The following is a 15,224-nucleotide window of genomic DNA, read 5'->3' as shown; positions in this document are numbered from 1 at the left end:
CAATACTCGCAACCTTTCTTGGCATGTACAATTATCACAAGGCGTTTGGTCACCGGTGGAAGCAAGCGCTGCTGTACAACGACAAGGCCAAGTCTAGTTGAGAGATAGAGAGATGAGGAAAAACTCCAAAGTCTAAAGACAAAAGGAACCTAAGTCTATACCCCAATAAAGCGCCCCTCCCGATGATGGGATCCCTTTGTCTATACCGTCTATGCCGGTCCGTTTCCGCCTAGCACGCACCCTTCCCAGCCCCAAAACTCCGTTGTAGACCCTCAAAGGTTCCGGCCCCTCCCCCGAACCCGCAGGGGGAGAGCACAGAGCCGTCCTGCGCCAACACATGTCCCGTGCAAAAAAACTCCATCTCGTGTTTATCGCCGTGCCGTGCCCGTGTCCGTAGTGGTGATGTGATGATGCCCGCTGATGCCAAATGCTGCTCGCTCGCTCGCCCGCTTTATGATGCCATGCCGAAAGAATGCCGAGAACTCTCCGTGCCAGCAGCACCTCACCCAGTCCAGTCCAGGTAGAAGGTTGCGCGCGTACTTTTATTTGTCGTCATCGCCGTTGGAGCCCGAGCCCGAGCCCGAGCCGCTGCCGCCGCCAGAGACGATGTTGTAGCCGGAGCGGCCCGAATCCACGAGGTCGCCGCGGGGAGCCACGGCGCCAAAGGTGGTGGTGGTGGAGGAAGCAGCAAAGCCGGTGGCAGCCATTATGAGGATTGAGAGTGTGGATTTGCTGGGAGGCGGGGTTTGTGGATTATGCGAAGGCGAGGTTGTTTGGTTGAGGTGAGAGAGTGCTGTTGTGGTTTTTGTTGTTCGTCAGGGGCTTTTGGTGGTTGTGCGTGTAAGTTGTGTCGTAGAGTAGGAGGGCAGAGTGGTTGATATAGGCTGTAGAGTGTAGGAGAGAGGTTGCTTATGATGGGATTTGGTCTTGATGTGTAAGGATGAGTGATCTGATCTGGTCTGGCTCTTTCCAGAATTCTCTGATGAAGGAATCCTTCGGGGTTCTTATATACGCGTCCAAGGCCGCCTGCGTGGATGTGTATACGTACGTCGTCGGTCCATCCAACCCTCACCACATCGCCGCTCTCACACGCCACACATCCACCACTCATACCGCACACCACCGCTTTGCACGCCCCCGGGCGGTCATCTTCATCACCCATCGTCATCGTCATCATCATCGCCGAGCAAACGTTCGTTCCCCGAAACAGGCAAAACCCGCCCTCGCTTGGGGCCCTGGCACTGGCTACCCGGGTGTGGTGGATGGATGGATGGATGCCCGGGAGCCCGCCCGCCCGTCCGTCCGTCCGTCCCGTTGTCCCCCCAAAAAATGTCCCGGCCCCCAATCCCCGTTGCGCATCCGCCCCTGCCACACTCTAACTGGGGCTGCCGCCGCCGCCGGTGCTTCGGCGGTAATAGTCGTGTTGGTGGGTAGTGGGTAGAGGAGGTGGAATTGGCGAGTGCGTACGGATGTACTTTCGTACCTATGACCAAAGATGATACAGATGATGACTAGGACGAAAGGACTGACGGCTGCGAGTCTACGACCTGCATGCAGGTGGATGGAGTGAGCATGAGCCAAGCCCCCGGGTCCCACGCAGAGAAACTGGAAGGGAACAATTGGAGCGACACGCCGGGCGTGGCGTGGCTAGGTGGCCGCAGCGCCGCACAGCGCGCGCGCGCCGGCAGGCCGGGGTGGCTGATGCGCGGCTGCGGCGTGGGGGTGGGTGTGTGTGGTCGCTCTGGTGTGTGATGATGGCTTCAAGTGGGCGGGTTCCCGGGCGGGCGGCCCCCATCTCGTCGATTCCCACGGCAGGGCACGGCATGGCAAGGCATGGCAGGCACCCCCCCGTTGTCCGCGTACCCACGACAAGATGGGACGGGTCGTAGGGCTGAGCTGTGTGTGTGTGCGTGTGCAGAGGCGGGCTCCCGGCACATGGAACAAGGGCAACGGACGGGGAGGGGAGGGGGGCAGAGACCCGTGGCATCGCGGCGACAGTAACACACCGGCACGAGGACTGCTACCCTCCGGCCAACATGCCAAGCATGTATGCAGTCCGGTCTGTATAACGAACGAACGAGCAAACGATGAGTACCCTAAGCGCGCGCGGCATCGCGCCTGTCCTGGCTCTGCTCCAACGACCTCTTTCCTCAACGACGATGCTCCCCCGATGCCTAATCATCGTGCAGAAGTCCACGGAAGGGGGGTTGACAAATGGGTTAGCCAAGCATGACGCGCACCTGCCAGAACGTACACGGCACACGGTAGCAGCAGCAGCGGTACGAAGTACCTACTTCATCAAGGCAAGGTAGCGGCAGCTGCAGAAGAACGGGGAACCATCAGAGTCGCAGCGAGCTTATCTCAGACGCAAGGCACACAGCACGCACGTGTTGCGAAGCACACACACTCTCACACACACGCATGCTTGGACGGGAGTTGCGGCATGGCAAAATCGTATGTACGCGCGCCTGCAGCAGCAGCAGCAGCAGCAGCAGCAGCAACAACACCTCACTCAGCAAGAAGGAAAACAATTTGCCCGCCAATAGCAGCCGCGACGGCACCGTCTGTGGCCCTTTTTTGGGTGACCGGTTGGCTGGCGGCGGTGCATGCCGCCCTTCAAGGTTCCAGGTTGGTGTCCCGATTCCAGAAGCAGTCTCAGAACAAGACATGTAGAGATGGAGGCTGCAGACGCCCACGCGTCGTCGTCGTCGTCGTCGCCGTCGACCCTTGGCGCCGATTTGCCCTCCTGTTTCGTCGGCGGTTCATTGGGGGGGATGTACGCCGGGGGGGTGTGCGTGCTCTGCAGTCGCCGGCCCCCCGGTAAACGATAAACGATAAACGAACTACTCCTGCACTTTGAAGAATGACAGTTTACAGGCAACTGGAAGGGGGTGTGTGTGCCGCCGCAGCGCGAAAAAGTTCCATGGAACGTGCTGTTGTTCCATCCAGTCATGGGGGCTGGCTGGGGGATGCAACACCTGTAAATGTCAGGCACCACCTCGCCCACACGGCACAGCCACGCCACGCGAGGCCTGCTCCACTGAGGTCTGGGTGCTGATGAGGGTCCCGGGCAGGTCCCCTGGAGCTGGCTGGAGTGGAGCGCTGCGGGAGCGAGTTTGCAGCGGGCGGGCACCCGGGCTTCAGCGGAGTCAGGTGCCGCCTTTCAACCACTGTAGGCCCTGAAGGGGGGGGGGGGCTTTCCTGCACGGGCGGCGGGAATCGCCCCTAACGGGATTCGAGTTAGGGCGCGCCGCCGCGTCCGTAACCCGCCCGCCCGCACGCCTCCCGAGCTAAAATCTCGGCAACCGCTCGCCCCCCAAAATAGACACTGGCTGGCACTCCCGTCCTCGCGAGCCGGTTGGTCGGACCGGCCCCAACCGGGCGCAGCAACTGCCACAACCAGGTACGCTCCTCGTAAACGAGGCGAAGGCCGTCAGCTCGCTCTCCCGCCATCATCATCATCATCAGCATCAGCCCTACTACCTAGTACTCTTGATCTCCAGTCGCGCCTCGCCTCGCCTCTCAGCTCCCTAGCCTCGTTTACCCAGCGCCTACGCTATTCCAACTACTGCCGTCGCTTTTTGGGGGGCTGCATCCCCGTCCACTTCAGTATTCCAATTGCATTGCTCCGGGGTCCTGTGGCTAGCTGGTACGTAGATGCTTTTAGTGAAGCGGGCAAGCCTCCCTCGTGTCAGCGATCCCTCAGCGAAAAACGCCACAACTGCTTGAGCCTCGTTGACGTCCATCGTGACCACTGCCTCCTTCTCCTCCGCTTGCAAGGCATCGCGCGAGTGGGCGCCGGGTCTGATCTGATCCAACAATAGACTCTGGACCAATGTAATCATCAAAGGAACCGGCCACGCTGCGGTTGAAGCGTGGGACCTTTTTTTCTTTGGAGATCGTGATGAGCCTTGACAACACGCCTCATGAACGCACTCAACGTACACCTCTGTTTGTGCGACGGCGCAAAAGGGCCACGACTAGAATCACGCCTGTCGCCGTAAATAACCCGAGAACAAGCGTGCTCGTAACTTCGTAAGTCGTAACCGTGTCTATTCTGCCGGCCGGCCGCCCTGGTGATTCCTGTACGACTTCCAAATCGGGCAATATCAAGGGACACGCATCCGCTCTGAGGCTGCACCGCATGCGAGTCCTGGAAACACCCTCTTTGCCGGCCAGTTCATTCTCCCCCAACCCTGTCTGCCTGTCTGTACGCCCTTTGCATTGTTCCTTTTTCCATTGCATTACACTCACTACCCGCCCACCACCCACCACTCACCTCCATGCGAGTGACTTCCAAGTTGTTGGCTGTTGGTCGTTCAATGACGACGTTGTCTCGCGGTCCTGTTTTTCCATCCCAGCCCTCCTCGCCGTGTTTCATGTTCCTGCCTGGATGGCAGGTACACACACACACTCACGACCTCATCGCTGAGGGGGGTCGTACGCCGTGTACATGCAGTACTGTACCATGCGATGCGATATGATGCGATGTGATGCACAAATCGGTGCAATTCGATACAACTCGATGAGCCCCCCCCCCCCCCCAAATGTGATGCCATGCTACTACGCCACGCCGGGCGGCCGGTCGATGGGCTCATTCCCCCGTCCGTTCATATTACGGCCGAGTTTGTGCTCATCATGCTCGACGGACGCCCATATCGGCCATCGGCATCGTGTCGCATGCGTAGTATTGCATGCGAGGACACGGCGACCACCTCGTACCCTTACCCTCTGCAGGCCCCCCCGCCCACCCGGCAGGGACTGATTGATTGGCGGCATATTCGCTCGCAAAGCCCATCTGTCACTCGCCGCATCTGCGACTTGCAGCGCGCCGCCGGCAGGTCTCGTATGCGGGCGGTGCCTTGTTTGGCCCGATTCCCTGTCGCACACGGCACAAAAATGAATGACAAAGCCGTCGCACAGCCCGTGCCGGTCGGCGACGTTGACTGTCCGTCATGTGTGTGGGTGTGGGTGTGTCATGCCCTCGCATCGCACGTGCCGTCGATTTCGAATCATCATCTTACATTTCTTTCTCTTTTTTGTTCCGCCTTCGTTCTCGGACTCGGCGGCTGAGCCGAGCCAGCTCGCCCTGCCCTGTGTGGTTACATGCCGCCCGGACTTCCGTCATCACCATCATAGCTCGTCCCGTCCGTGGCCGCCGGATAGGTCCTCCATGGACATCAGCTTCACCACCAGGCTCGTCCATCCCGTAAAGTGCTGCGTCCGTTGGCCCGCCCCCGTCTCCGGGTTGTACTGCTCCCACGCGAACCCCGTCTCCGCCCAGCTCTTGTACACCGTCTCCACCAGGTTCCGCCGCAGCCTCGTGTACAGGTCTTTCGCCCTGTTCTGGAAGGGGCCTTTTTGCGTGGCAATGTTCTGCAGGGAAAAGTCAGTAAGAGTCAAGCAAAAATTGCTCATCCTGCCGCCAGGAGAGCAACCTATCGGGAGCATGGGGGGGCTGCTGCCTACGTAGAGTTGCGTCACCGCCATGTAGTTCATCGGCATCCACACCGGGCTGCGCCAGTAGTTCTCGCCAGTGCCATACCCCTCGTCCTGTTGGCTCAGGCTGCGGATGCCGTGCGCGCTAAAGAGATGGCTCTCGTCGCCCAGCAGCTCCAGCGTCTTGCCCAGCTTCGGGTCATCCGGCTTGAGCAGCCCTACCAGGAACGGGAACAATGAAACGTATCCCTTGTGGCAGACCAGCTTGTGCTCCTCAAACTCGTCAATCGTCGCGTCGCAGAAGCACCCCTCCTTCTCCGACCAGTGCAGGTCCTGCAGGTTGCGCTCAATCGCCTCGAGGTTCTTTCCGAGCTCTGCCACCTCCTCGGCCATGCCGAGCGCGTCCGCAATGTTCAGGAGAGACTTGGTCATGAGCCCGACCCACGACATGAGGTCCACGTGCAGCTCGCCCGGGTGCGGCGGCTGCGGTCGGGGGTAGTCATCCAGGCCGCTCGTGAGGCAGTGCGTCTCCGTCCGGCCACGCCACCGGTAGGCTTCCTTCGTCGAGAACGCCTCCCTGTCGTACGACTTGATGTCGCCCTTTTGCGTCTTTCGGAACCAGTCATACTGCCGTCGCAGGAGGGGGTAGAGGTTCCGCAGATACTCCTCTCCAAGTTCCACGTTGTCCAAGTGAGCCCGGTAGAGAGCCTCGTCTTGCGACAGTGTCTCCTTTTCCGCCCGCTGGGTGCCGTTGGCCTTGCGCAGGCGCTCCATGAAACCCTCGATGACCAGGAACAGCGTCGGCGGGTTGGCGTAGTGTGGATACTGCACCTGAAACTCTTCAGGCACCTTGCTGCGCGCCTCGGCCCCCAGGATCTGCTCTCGGGGGATCCAGCCGTCGTCGTCCATGGTCTTGTACCAGCTCTTGATAATCTCCAGCGTCAGGTCCATGTCCCAGTCCGCAATGGGTACCAGGTGGAAGCCCTCGTCCCAAAGGAACCCGCGCGGGAAGAAGGGCCGCGATGGGATGCTGGTAAAGAGCTCATACGGACCCTCCATCTTCTGCGCACCCCGTGCCCTGGCCTCTGCGGCGTCAACCCAAAAGTTCTCATTATCCTCGTCGTACTCGGGCGCGTACGAGCGGTCGATGACTTGCTCGCCGTAAAAGTAGCCCACGCCGCCAAGCAGGTTCGAAAACATGCTCTTGCCCAGCGCCTTGTACTTGTCCGCTTTGAACGGAGCCTTGAGGTTAAAGACCTTGGCGAATCGTTCTGAGAACGACTCCGAGGTCCTCTTGATCTCGCGAGTGAGGCCCTCCGATGTCATTGCCTTGCCCGCAGACCCCGAGGAGAAGATGACGTCAAACTCAAAGGGACCCTCAAAGGTCTTCTGGACGATATGCACGTTGCCCTGGCCGGGGTTGTGGTCGACTCGGTATACCTGCCACGGCGGCGGGGCAGCTGCGTCGCCATAGGTCTCCTGGACGTATTGAGCAGCCTTTTGAAGCTGTTGGAAGAGGATGGGCTTGGCCTGCCACAGCAGGTTATCCGCGTATTGCAGGCTCCCAACGACTGTTGTGTCACCGTGCCGTTTCGTCGACAGGTCGTGGTCGACGGTCGGGTGCTTGCCCTTGCCCTTGGTCACGACAATCGAGTAGTCGCCGAGGGACTTGGAGCTGCCCTTGAGGGTCACGTCACCTTCGAAGCCAAACTCGGTGCCCGCGCCCTCGACGTGCAGGTCGCCCTCGCCGTCCTGCGCAAAGTAGTAGTAGACCGTCGTCTTCTGGTCCTTAGGCGCGCCGTCCCGCAGCGCGCCCTTGATCCGGACGGCCCAGCTGCCGCCGTGGTTGCCGCCCGGGACCTTGACAAAGGACGTTGTCAGGTCGAGCTTGTTGCCCTCGTCGTGGATCGTCTGGACGCCGCCGCTTCTCGCATCGTACTCGTCCCAGCCGTAGCCGCGCATCTCCTCGCCTTGCTCGCAGGTGAGTCGGAAGCCTAAGCGCATCCGTTAGCACAGCAATCCCTCCACTGACAATGCCTCGGCACAGGCTACTTACCGTTCCTAACGTCCTCGTACCCTTCCATGCGACTCCACATGAGCGTCGACCACAGTCCTTCGGGGAGCCTCGGACGGACGCCAAAGTACAGATTCGGCTTGTACGGGCCCCATAGCAGGCTCTGGTTGTTCAGGCGGCCAACCTCGCTGCTCAGCACGGCGTCGTCCCCCGCGGCAGACGCCCCGGCCGTCAGGGCAGCGGCCGCAGCGATCAATTGGCTGAGTCTGGCCATTCTGCAAAAGTTCTCGCAGCCTATTCAATCATGAGGTAGCGCTTCTGGCGAGAAAAGACGCAAATGAGTGAGGGTGCAACAGTAGAGACCGGGCAGATGGCAAGGCGCCGTTTCGTCGTTGGCGCTCCTGGAATCAAGGAGTTTGGGGCCACGTTTGGAGGGAGTGTGGGGGGTGTCGGGCGAGGCTGAGCGTCATCGCCCACTGAACCAACCCCGAAGCTGGGGGCGTGCAGGTACGCGGCCAATTGCGGCCCCTCACCAGCCACCCCACGCCCCTGCTGAGCCACAGCGGCCCCCAAACTCGCCGCCAACGTCAACTTTCTGTTTCGTTCGCTGGCGATCCATCACAGCCTGACCCCAAAAACGCTTCGCAACTTTCCAGACGAGAAACTCGGCTCTGCGCCTAGAACGACGCCCTACGCTGCGCACAACCAACCGCATACACCACTCTATCGCAGACAACAGACGCACGCACAGCATCTCGCCGGCTTCAACCATGAGCGACTCGCGCCGCGGCCGGCGGCCCAACAGCCACCAGATGTGGGACGACACGGACCGCGACAGACAGCCCCGCGACCGCGACCGCGACCGCGACAATCGAGACCGCAGAGGATACCGCTCCAGATCACGCGATCGCTCGCCAGACAGACGGTACAGAGACCGCGACGCGCCATCAGACAGAGGCCGTGACGGCGGTCGAGGCCGCGGAGGCGGCAGGGGTCGGGGCCGTGACCGGGAGCCACGCGGCCGCTACGACGACAGTGACCGCCGCGACCGCGACCGCGACCGCGACCGACGGGACGACTACCACGACAGAGACAGCCGACGGCGCTCCGCCTCGCCCCGAAGCGCCAGCCCCGCGCCCGCAGCCAACCTCCCCACGCGCTCCCGCCCGCGCGACTCCCCCAAGCCCGACCCCCGGCGCCGCAGCCGATCCCCTCGCGCACGCCACGCCGGCAACCGATCCCCGCGACGCCGCAGCGACAAGGACGACGCCATGGACGTGGAAGATAGAGAGGAGCGCGCGGACGACGGCGAGGTGGACGCGGAGGAGCTGGACCCCGACGCCGCCGCCATGCAGGCCATGCTGGGCTTCGGCGGCTTCGGCACCACCAAGGGCAAGAAGATTGCGGGCAACGACGTGGGTGGCGTGCGCAAGGAGAAGAAGTCGGAGTACAGGCAGTACATGAACCGCCAGGGGGGCTTCAACCGCCCGCTCAGCCCCTCGCGGTGAAGAAACGGAACGCGGCAACCAGCAGCACGTCGTATATTTGGGCGTGGAACTTTGGGAGGTCGTGTTGCAGCGCGACATGGATGGAGCTTGGCGTTAGGCGGCAGCGAAATGGGACATGCGACTTTCCATGCGTGTCGGTTGTTAGTTATATCGAACTCTATAAAACGTCTGTCACGTTACGTGCTTGCGTAATATTACAATGTCGTACAAAGGACTCCTTGGAAATGCATCCAAAGAGCAAGCGGCCCGGCGACCAACAACGGACCATGTCAACGAACGGGTTATGCGCAACTCCAAGACCGGGAGAATTGAAGCAACTGTAAGATACATGCAACTCGCCCCCGCTCGCCACTAAATCCTGCCCACAAATCCCCTGCGATCCCTCGCGTCCGTCCGTGCCATGTAGATAATAAAACATTACGTACTGCAGACGGTATATGCTGACGCTCGCTGCCTATGCATTCGAGTCCGTGGTGATGCTAGCTCTCTCGTCCTTCTCCTCCGGCCGCTCCTCGGCGTCACCTTCGTTGGCGTCCTTACTCTCGACACCCTCCATCTCCTCACTCGCCTTGGTATTGTCTTCCTCTGCGGGAGCGCCATCGGTGCCCTGCATCGGGGTGTCGTCGCCACCCAATGTGCTGTCGTCCCCTTGGCTAGCCGCAGCCTTTTCTCTCCGCCTCCTGCGCAGGCGTCGCTCCTCCTCCGCTGTCTGTCTCCTGGCCTTTCGCAAGCTCTCCCTCTTGTCGGGGTCGTCCCCATCAGCCCCCTCGCCCCCACGCATGCCTTGCAGAAGCGCCGCCGCCCTGTCTGCCACGTCGTCCTCGCCGTCGTGAGGCGACGTGAGCCCAGGGCTGAGGGGGTTGCCTTCTTCGCTGATCGTTTCCTCCTTGTGCAGTCCAGCCTCTACCTCCGGAATCTCGTTGAGGTCGGGTATCTTTTGGCCGGACGCGACGCGAACTTGGTGCCTGTCCTTGAGCCTTGCGCGGCGGCGACGGTCTCTCTGGTCCCGAGCCTGAGGCGCGGCGGCCCGCAGCTTCTCCAGAAGCGAGTCCATGGCACCCGTGCTCGTTTGGGAGCTCGCGCCGTTGTCTGCGAGTGCCGAGACAGCCTTTTGCTGGGCGTGTTTGCGCTTCATGGACGCCTCGTTGCGTCTCCTCGTCTCTTCCAACTGCAGGTTCTTCTCCCGTGACTTCTTCCACTCGCTCAGGAAGGTCGCCAGCTTGTGGAAGAAATCCCTCCTGGCGTTCTCGTCGGTCGGGTCTTCGCCGTAGAATACCATGATGTCCTTGTACGTCTTCATCATCTCGTCCAGGTAGAGCTCCATCTGCTCCGCCTTCCTGCGGGCATCCTTCATGCATCTCTGGACCACCTGGCTCACGCGATCCTGAGGGTGAAACTTCTTCGGGTCGCTCAGGTTGCCAGAGTCCAGGGACATTTGCACATTGCGAATGTTGTCGACATACTTCTTCGCGTCCGTGTTCAGCTGCTCGACGTTGACCTTTTGCGCAGCCAAGACACCACCGATGTCGCCGACGAAGCCTTCCCATTCGGGATACTGGTTTCGCACAATACGCTCCACGAGGTCGGCCAGTGTTGACTCGTTCTTGTCGTCCTTCACCATGCCCAGCCGAGCCAGGGAGCTGAGCTTAAAGCCGCGAGCCTGCTTGTTGGCGTCGTTCATGTAGTTGCCGATATCCAGGATAAGACCCAAGACGTTCATGAGCGACACAGAGTCTCTGAGGCTCTCGGAGACGGTGACGACTTGGCGGATGCGCTCGTTGAGCTCATCATAGTCCGACTCGAAGCTGCGCGTCAGTGCCAAAGCCCTCATCCTGCTCTTCCAGTAGTGATGAAGTTCAAACGCAGTGTACAAGTAGATCTGGTCCTGGCGAGTCAACTCCGACGGGTCCTGCTCCCTCGTCTGACTGTTTGCGTCCGGCCCGGTCAGATCTCGACTGTACGGGGCCATCTGCTTGGCGGTATTGTCGGGGATGTGGCACAAATCATCCTTTTGCAAAAAGTCCATGACAACTTGGTTGTCCAACACGTCCTTGTCGCAGTGAATAATCATCTGCACGATCTTTTCCACCGAGTGCTGCGAGAACTTGGCAAGGGCGATTTCTGTGACTGGTCAGCCTGGTATTCTTAGCCATCCAGGCCGTCAATATCTTACCGTATGCCTTTCGCAAATCTGCAGAGATGATTTGTTTCTTGTCGCCCTTCTTGGAAGCGCCGCCGCCAAGCTGCTTGATCTCCTTGGCCATAAACAGCTTCTCGACCTCGTCCAAGATTCCCTTTTTCGTGAGCTCGTTGTACTTTTCTTCCCTTTCCTCCGCTGTAGGAGCGTGCGCAGCCCAGTGGCTGGATTCAGGGGTATCGACCTTGTCCCAGTGGAGCGCCTTGAGCTTCTTCTTGGGCCTCACAACTGGCAGGCCAATGCCTGGCGAGGCGGCAAAGGCTGGCTTTTGAGGCAAGAAACCTCCAGACATTGGCCCTGGCAACGGCGGAGGTGGTGGAGGCATAGCTGCAGAGCCGGGCATCGGAGGCGGCGGAGGCGGCGGCGGAGGAGCTCCCGGCATCATACCGGGCATCGGCGGTGGCGGAGGTGGCGGTGGAGGAGGAGGAGCACCAGGGACCTGGCCCGGCATGGGAGGCGGAGGAGGAGGTGGAGGCGGCGGCGGCGGCGCTGCGGCACCGGCCGGCTCGCTGGCCTCGATCTTCGGGGTGTCGCCGTCCGAAGGCGTGAGAGGCGTGGAGGACTCGATGCTGGGGTGTGTCGGCCCGGTCGTGACACCGTCTCCGTCCTCCGAGTCGGATCCTTCGTACTTCTTGACCTTGGCGCCTATTTCGTCCAAGAGGCCGGCCTGCTGCTTAGGATCAATGATGGGACGCTTCATCTCAACGATCCTGGGCCGCTCGTAGATGACTCCATCATCGCCCTCGGTCTCGTCGCCTTCTTCGATGACATCGTCGTCGTCCTTAGGCGCGTTGACGGGCTTGCGCGAGATCTTGGTCTGTCGGTTTATGCTGCCAAGCACGCTGTTGGTAAAGTCTCGGGGCGGCGTGCCGCCGCCCACGGGTGTCTGGGGACCGTCGCCCTCCATCTCTTCCCGCAGGGCGCGCAGGCGATCCGAAGGACCGTTCGCCTCGCCCCAAACTCTCCCCTCCAGCTTGTACTGCGTCTTTTGTCTCTCAAGCTGCCTCTGGAGGCGATCCATGAGTTGCTCGCGGTCGAGGATGCCTTGCATCTGCGAGGCGTCCTTGGCGCCGGTTTCGGTCTTCTTGCTGCCCTTGAGTGCGTTGGATGCAGCAATGTCTTGGGCGTCGCGGAGCATCAGGTAGAGCTCACGCGTCTCCAACTCGTTCCTCTGAGCTTCCTTTGCTCTCATAGCTTGCAGGTTCTCCAGCTCAGCCTTCAAACCGTCCGCTTGCCGCCTTTGCGCCTCGATGAAGCGTGATTGCTCGTCTAGCTGTTTCTGCATCTTGGCCACCAGGCCATCCGCACCAAGTTCTAGCCTAGCGCGCATCTCGTCGCGTTCCGCCATAGCGGCGTCTGCGATCTGACGCGACTCCAAGGCTTCATCTTGCGCTTGTCTGGCCTCCGAGTCCGTATGCAACTTGTCGAGAAGGCTCTGTACGGTAAAGTTGAGGCTCTGCTTCAGGTCCATGTTCGGCAGGCGCCGATCCATGGCTACGTAGCTGAGCATGGAATCAACGAGCTGGAACATGCGCAGCCGCTCCTCGCCGTCGTTAGCGCGAATGAGCATGAGGTGCTGCAGCGCCGAGACGAAGTAATCCTGAGCCTTGCTTCCTTGTATGCGCGACTGAATGGCATCGGCGATTTGGACAGGGTCCGTAAGGTCCTTCATCTCCCCCTCGACATTGTCCTTGATACTGCTGTTTTCTCTTTCGAGCATGTCCTCGTAGTCGATCGCTTCGTTCGTCCGGTAGCGCTCGATCTGCTTGTCAAGCAAGTCATACTGGAAGCCCTCCATCTTGGTCAAGATCCGCTTGATGCCGCAAGCCGTGAACTGGGCCCGGATGTGCACTCTGAGCTGGAGGTCGCGCTCGGGGGAGTCGACGATCATACTGATGAGCATCAACGTCGCAACGGCGTATTCCATGAGCAGGTTCTCCATGCCTATGCCACCCGTGCGAAGCTCTTCGCTGGCACCGACGAGGCTGCCCATCTTGCCTCGCCCGTCGACCGTCACTTCGACCAGTCGCATCCAAGAATCGAATCTGCCATTCTCTCCGGACTGCGCCTTGACCTCGTCGAGAGCCTGAATCACCTTCAGATGCCCTTCGCCGTTCTCGCCCCAGGTACACAAGAAGGTCAGGATTTCACTGACGAGCTTCCTCGTAGTGATGCGCGAAGACGTGAGCGACGTGGCCAGGGCGAGCAGGACCTTGGACTGCATGAGCGCATCGTCGGCGCCGAATTTGTTGTTCATCAGCGCCTTGAGACACTTGACGATGTCATATTCGCGGTCGAGGTTCCTTTCGGCCTTGTTGTTGTCGGGGGCGGGGCCGACTGCTGTCTTGCGGTTGAGCTTGAGCAGCAGAGTCACCAGCGCAACTTGGCCCTGGCACTCGACGAACCGCTTGACCCAGCCGATCTGTTGAGTGCGGAGGTTGACCTCGAGACTCCCCATGCCCTTCGAGTCGAGCCTGTCCTCCATGACCTTCCGCACGTACCATTCGGGCGCGCCCTCTTCGTCGGAGTAAGTGGTGACGTCTGGCGTCGTGTACTGATTCGTTCGGGCAGTCTGCCTGCGCTTTTGCTCACCCTGCCACTCTGTCAAGCGGTCTTGGTGCAGCAGCGTCCACTTCTTTTGCGGTGGGTAGGCCATCATCTGCCTTCTCGCCTGCTCGGGGAGGTTGTGCCATCCTCGCTTCTGCATCAGCTGCAGGAACATCTGTTCGACAACATGGTCGTCGTCGGGTTTCGGAAAGTAGAAGCCGTCGTGCCCACCGCCTCCAGGCAGCTTGGTCAGGCGATGCGAATCTCGGTGTGATGTCTGGGAGCCGTAGGAGCTCTGTGACGATGCCGTAGGAAGAGCTGCTTGCGATGAGCGTGTCGTTCCCCCAACCTCACGGTAGGCCGGATTACCTGAGTATATGCTAAGGTTGTCACCTGAAGCTCGGCCATTGGGAGCCATATAGGAATCGTAACGGGAACCGTTGACGGTGCTGGCGACGCTGCCACGAGGAGGGCCCCATTGCTGGAACTGCGCCTGACGGCCGGTCGAGGCCATGGTAATATTCGAGGCGCTGGTGTGGGGTCGCGTAGGGACATGGGAGCCGGGATGGAGGCTCGACGGGTCAAAGTTTGGGTACTGGTGGAAATCTCCGCCGGCTTTGTTGAGGTGATGCGGTAAGGGATCGCGGCGCACGGGTAGCTGGTCTGGTTTCGGGAGGTATTCGACGGGGATCGGGGACCGCGGACCGGCCGGGACGCTCTCGTAGGGTATCGACGTGACCACGCCCGCCGTCATGTTGATTCCCGGGTCAGGGGACGCGGGCGCATCGATGGAGACGGTCGAAGACTCTCGTTTGTGGCGCGAGATGCGCGAGCTCATGGTGCTGGCGACATCGAGGTGGTCGGTATCGGTCGTCCGCCGGTCCTTGTTCTTGCTCCTAGAGAAGATGGAGCGGCCGCCCGAGGACTGCCTCGACTTGTCTGCGGACGACATGGCCGGCGCTCGCTGCTCAGGTCGTAGTTACGTTAAAGACGAAGAGACGACACAGTTGGTGGCGCAGGGCCGCTCTCATGATGGACACGGGCCGCCAGTGAGAGTCCGGCTGCGCCCGGCGGAATCGAAGCCGGGCAGGCGTCCGGTTGTCTGGCGACGTGCCCGACCCTGTACGGCGGTAACGTGGCCAGATGCGGCCGCTGTCGGGGTCGAGAGCTCGCGATGATGTGCGATGGGGTCGTCGAGGTCGTCGAGGTCAAAGAATCGACGCTGAAATCGGCGTCCAGGCTGGTGGACCGAGGCCAAACGCGCGGTGAAACGCCGCACGAGGGTCTCCACGCGGGTAGGATCGTTTTTGCGCGTTATCGGTGGAGAGGCGAGGCCAGCTCAACGGAGTCGACTTGGGGTCGACGCAGCCTCCATCAACGGACGGGGAATCTCGGCGCGCGACGGCTTGAGCAGTGCCCCAGACGGGTGACGGGCTGCGTATGGATTGCCTGCGGTGCACGGTGTTTGATTGTCGACGCAAACAACAAGAAAAGAGGTGTAGATTTGTTTGGCGGACGC

At 60.8% G+C, this 15,224-nt stretch overlaps 3 protein-coding genes across 3 annotated transcripts; 1 reads left to right on the top strand and 2 right to left on the bottom strand.

The window, feature by feature from the left end:
• Positions 1-5,133: 5,133 nt before the first annotated feature.
• On the bottom strand, positions 5,134-7,727 carry PLICBS_009650 (processing alpha glucosidase I; the record flags this gene model as incomplete). Its single annotated transcript, XM_018325267.2, has 3 exons — positions 5,134-5,376; positions 5,470-7,433; positions 7,496-7,727. 3 exons carry the CDS (start codon positions 7,725-7,727, stop codon positions 5,134-5,136), a joined length of 2,439 nt encoding a protein of 812 aa, XP_018176661.2.
• Positions 7,728-8,223: 496 nt separating this feature from the next.
• On the top strand, positions 8,224-8,961 carry PLICBS_009649 (uncharacterized protein; the record flags this gene model as incomplete). The annotated part of the gene is made up of 1 exon (XM_018325266.2): positions 8,224-8,961. The coding sequence occupies one exon, from the start codon at positions 8,224-8,226 to the stop codon at positions 8,959-8,961; it is 738 nt and encodes a 245-aa protein (XP_018176660.2).
• Positions 8,962-9,415: 454 nt separating this feature from the next.
• PLICBS_009648 (uncharacterized protein) lies at positions 9,416-14,657 on the bottom strand (the record flags this gene model as incomplete). Its single annotated transcript, XM_018325265.2, has 2 exons — positions 9,416-11,082; positions 11,135-14,657. 2 exons carry the CDS (start codon positions 14,655-14,657, stop codon positions 9,416-9,418), a joined length of 5,190 nt encoding a protein of 1,729 aa, XP_018176659.1.
• Positions 14,658-15,224: the final 567 nt, after the last annotated feature.

This window comes from Purpureocillium lilacinum (genome assembly GCF_023168085.1).
Source record: "Purpureocillium lilacinum CBS 284.36 DNA, scaffold_7, whole genome shotgun sequence".
Taxonomy (NCBI): domain Eukaryota; kingdom Fungi; phylum Ascomycota; class Sordariomycetes; order Hypocreales; family Ophiocordycipitaceae; genus Purpureocillium; species Purpureocillium lilacinum.
The sequence above is the reverse complement of the archived record's forward strand: the minus strand, read 5'-3'. Positions and strand labels throughout refer to the sequence as shown.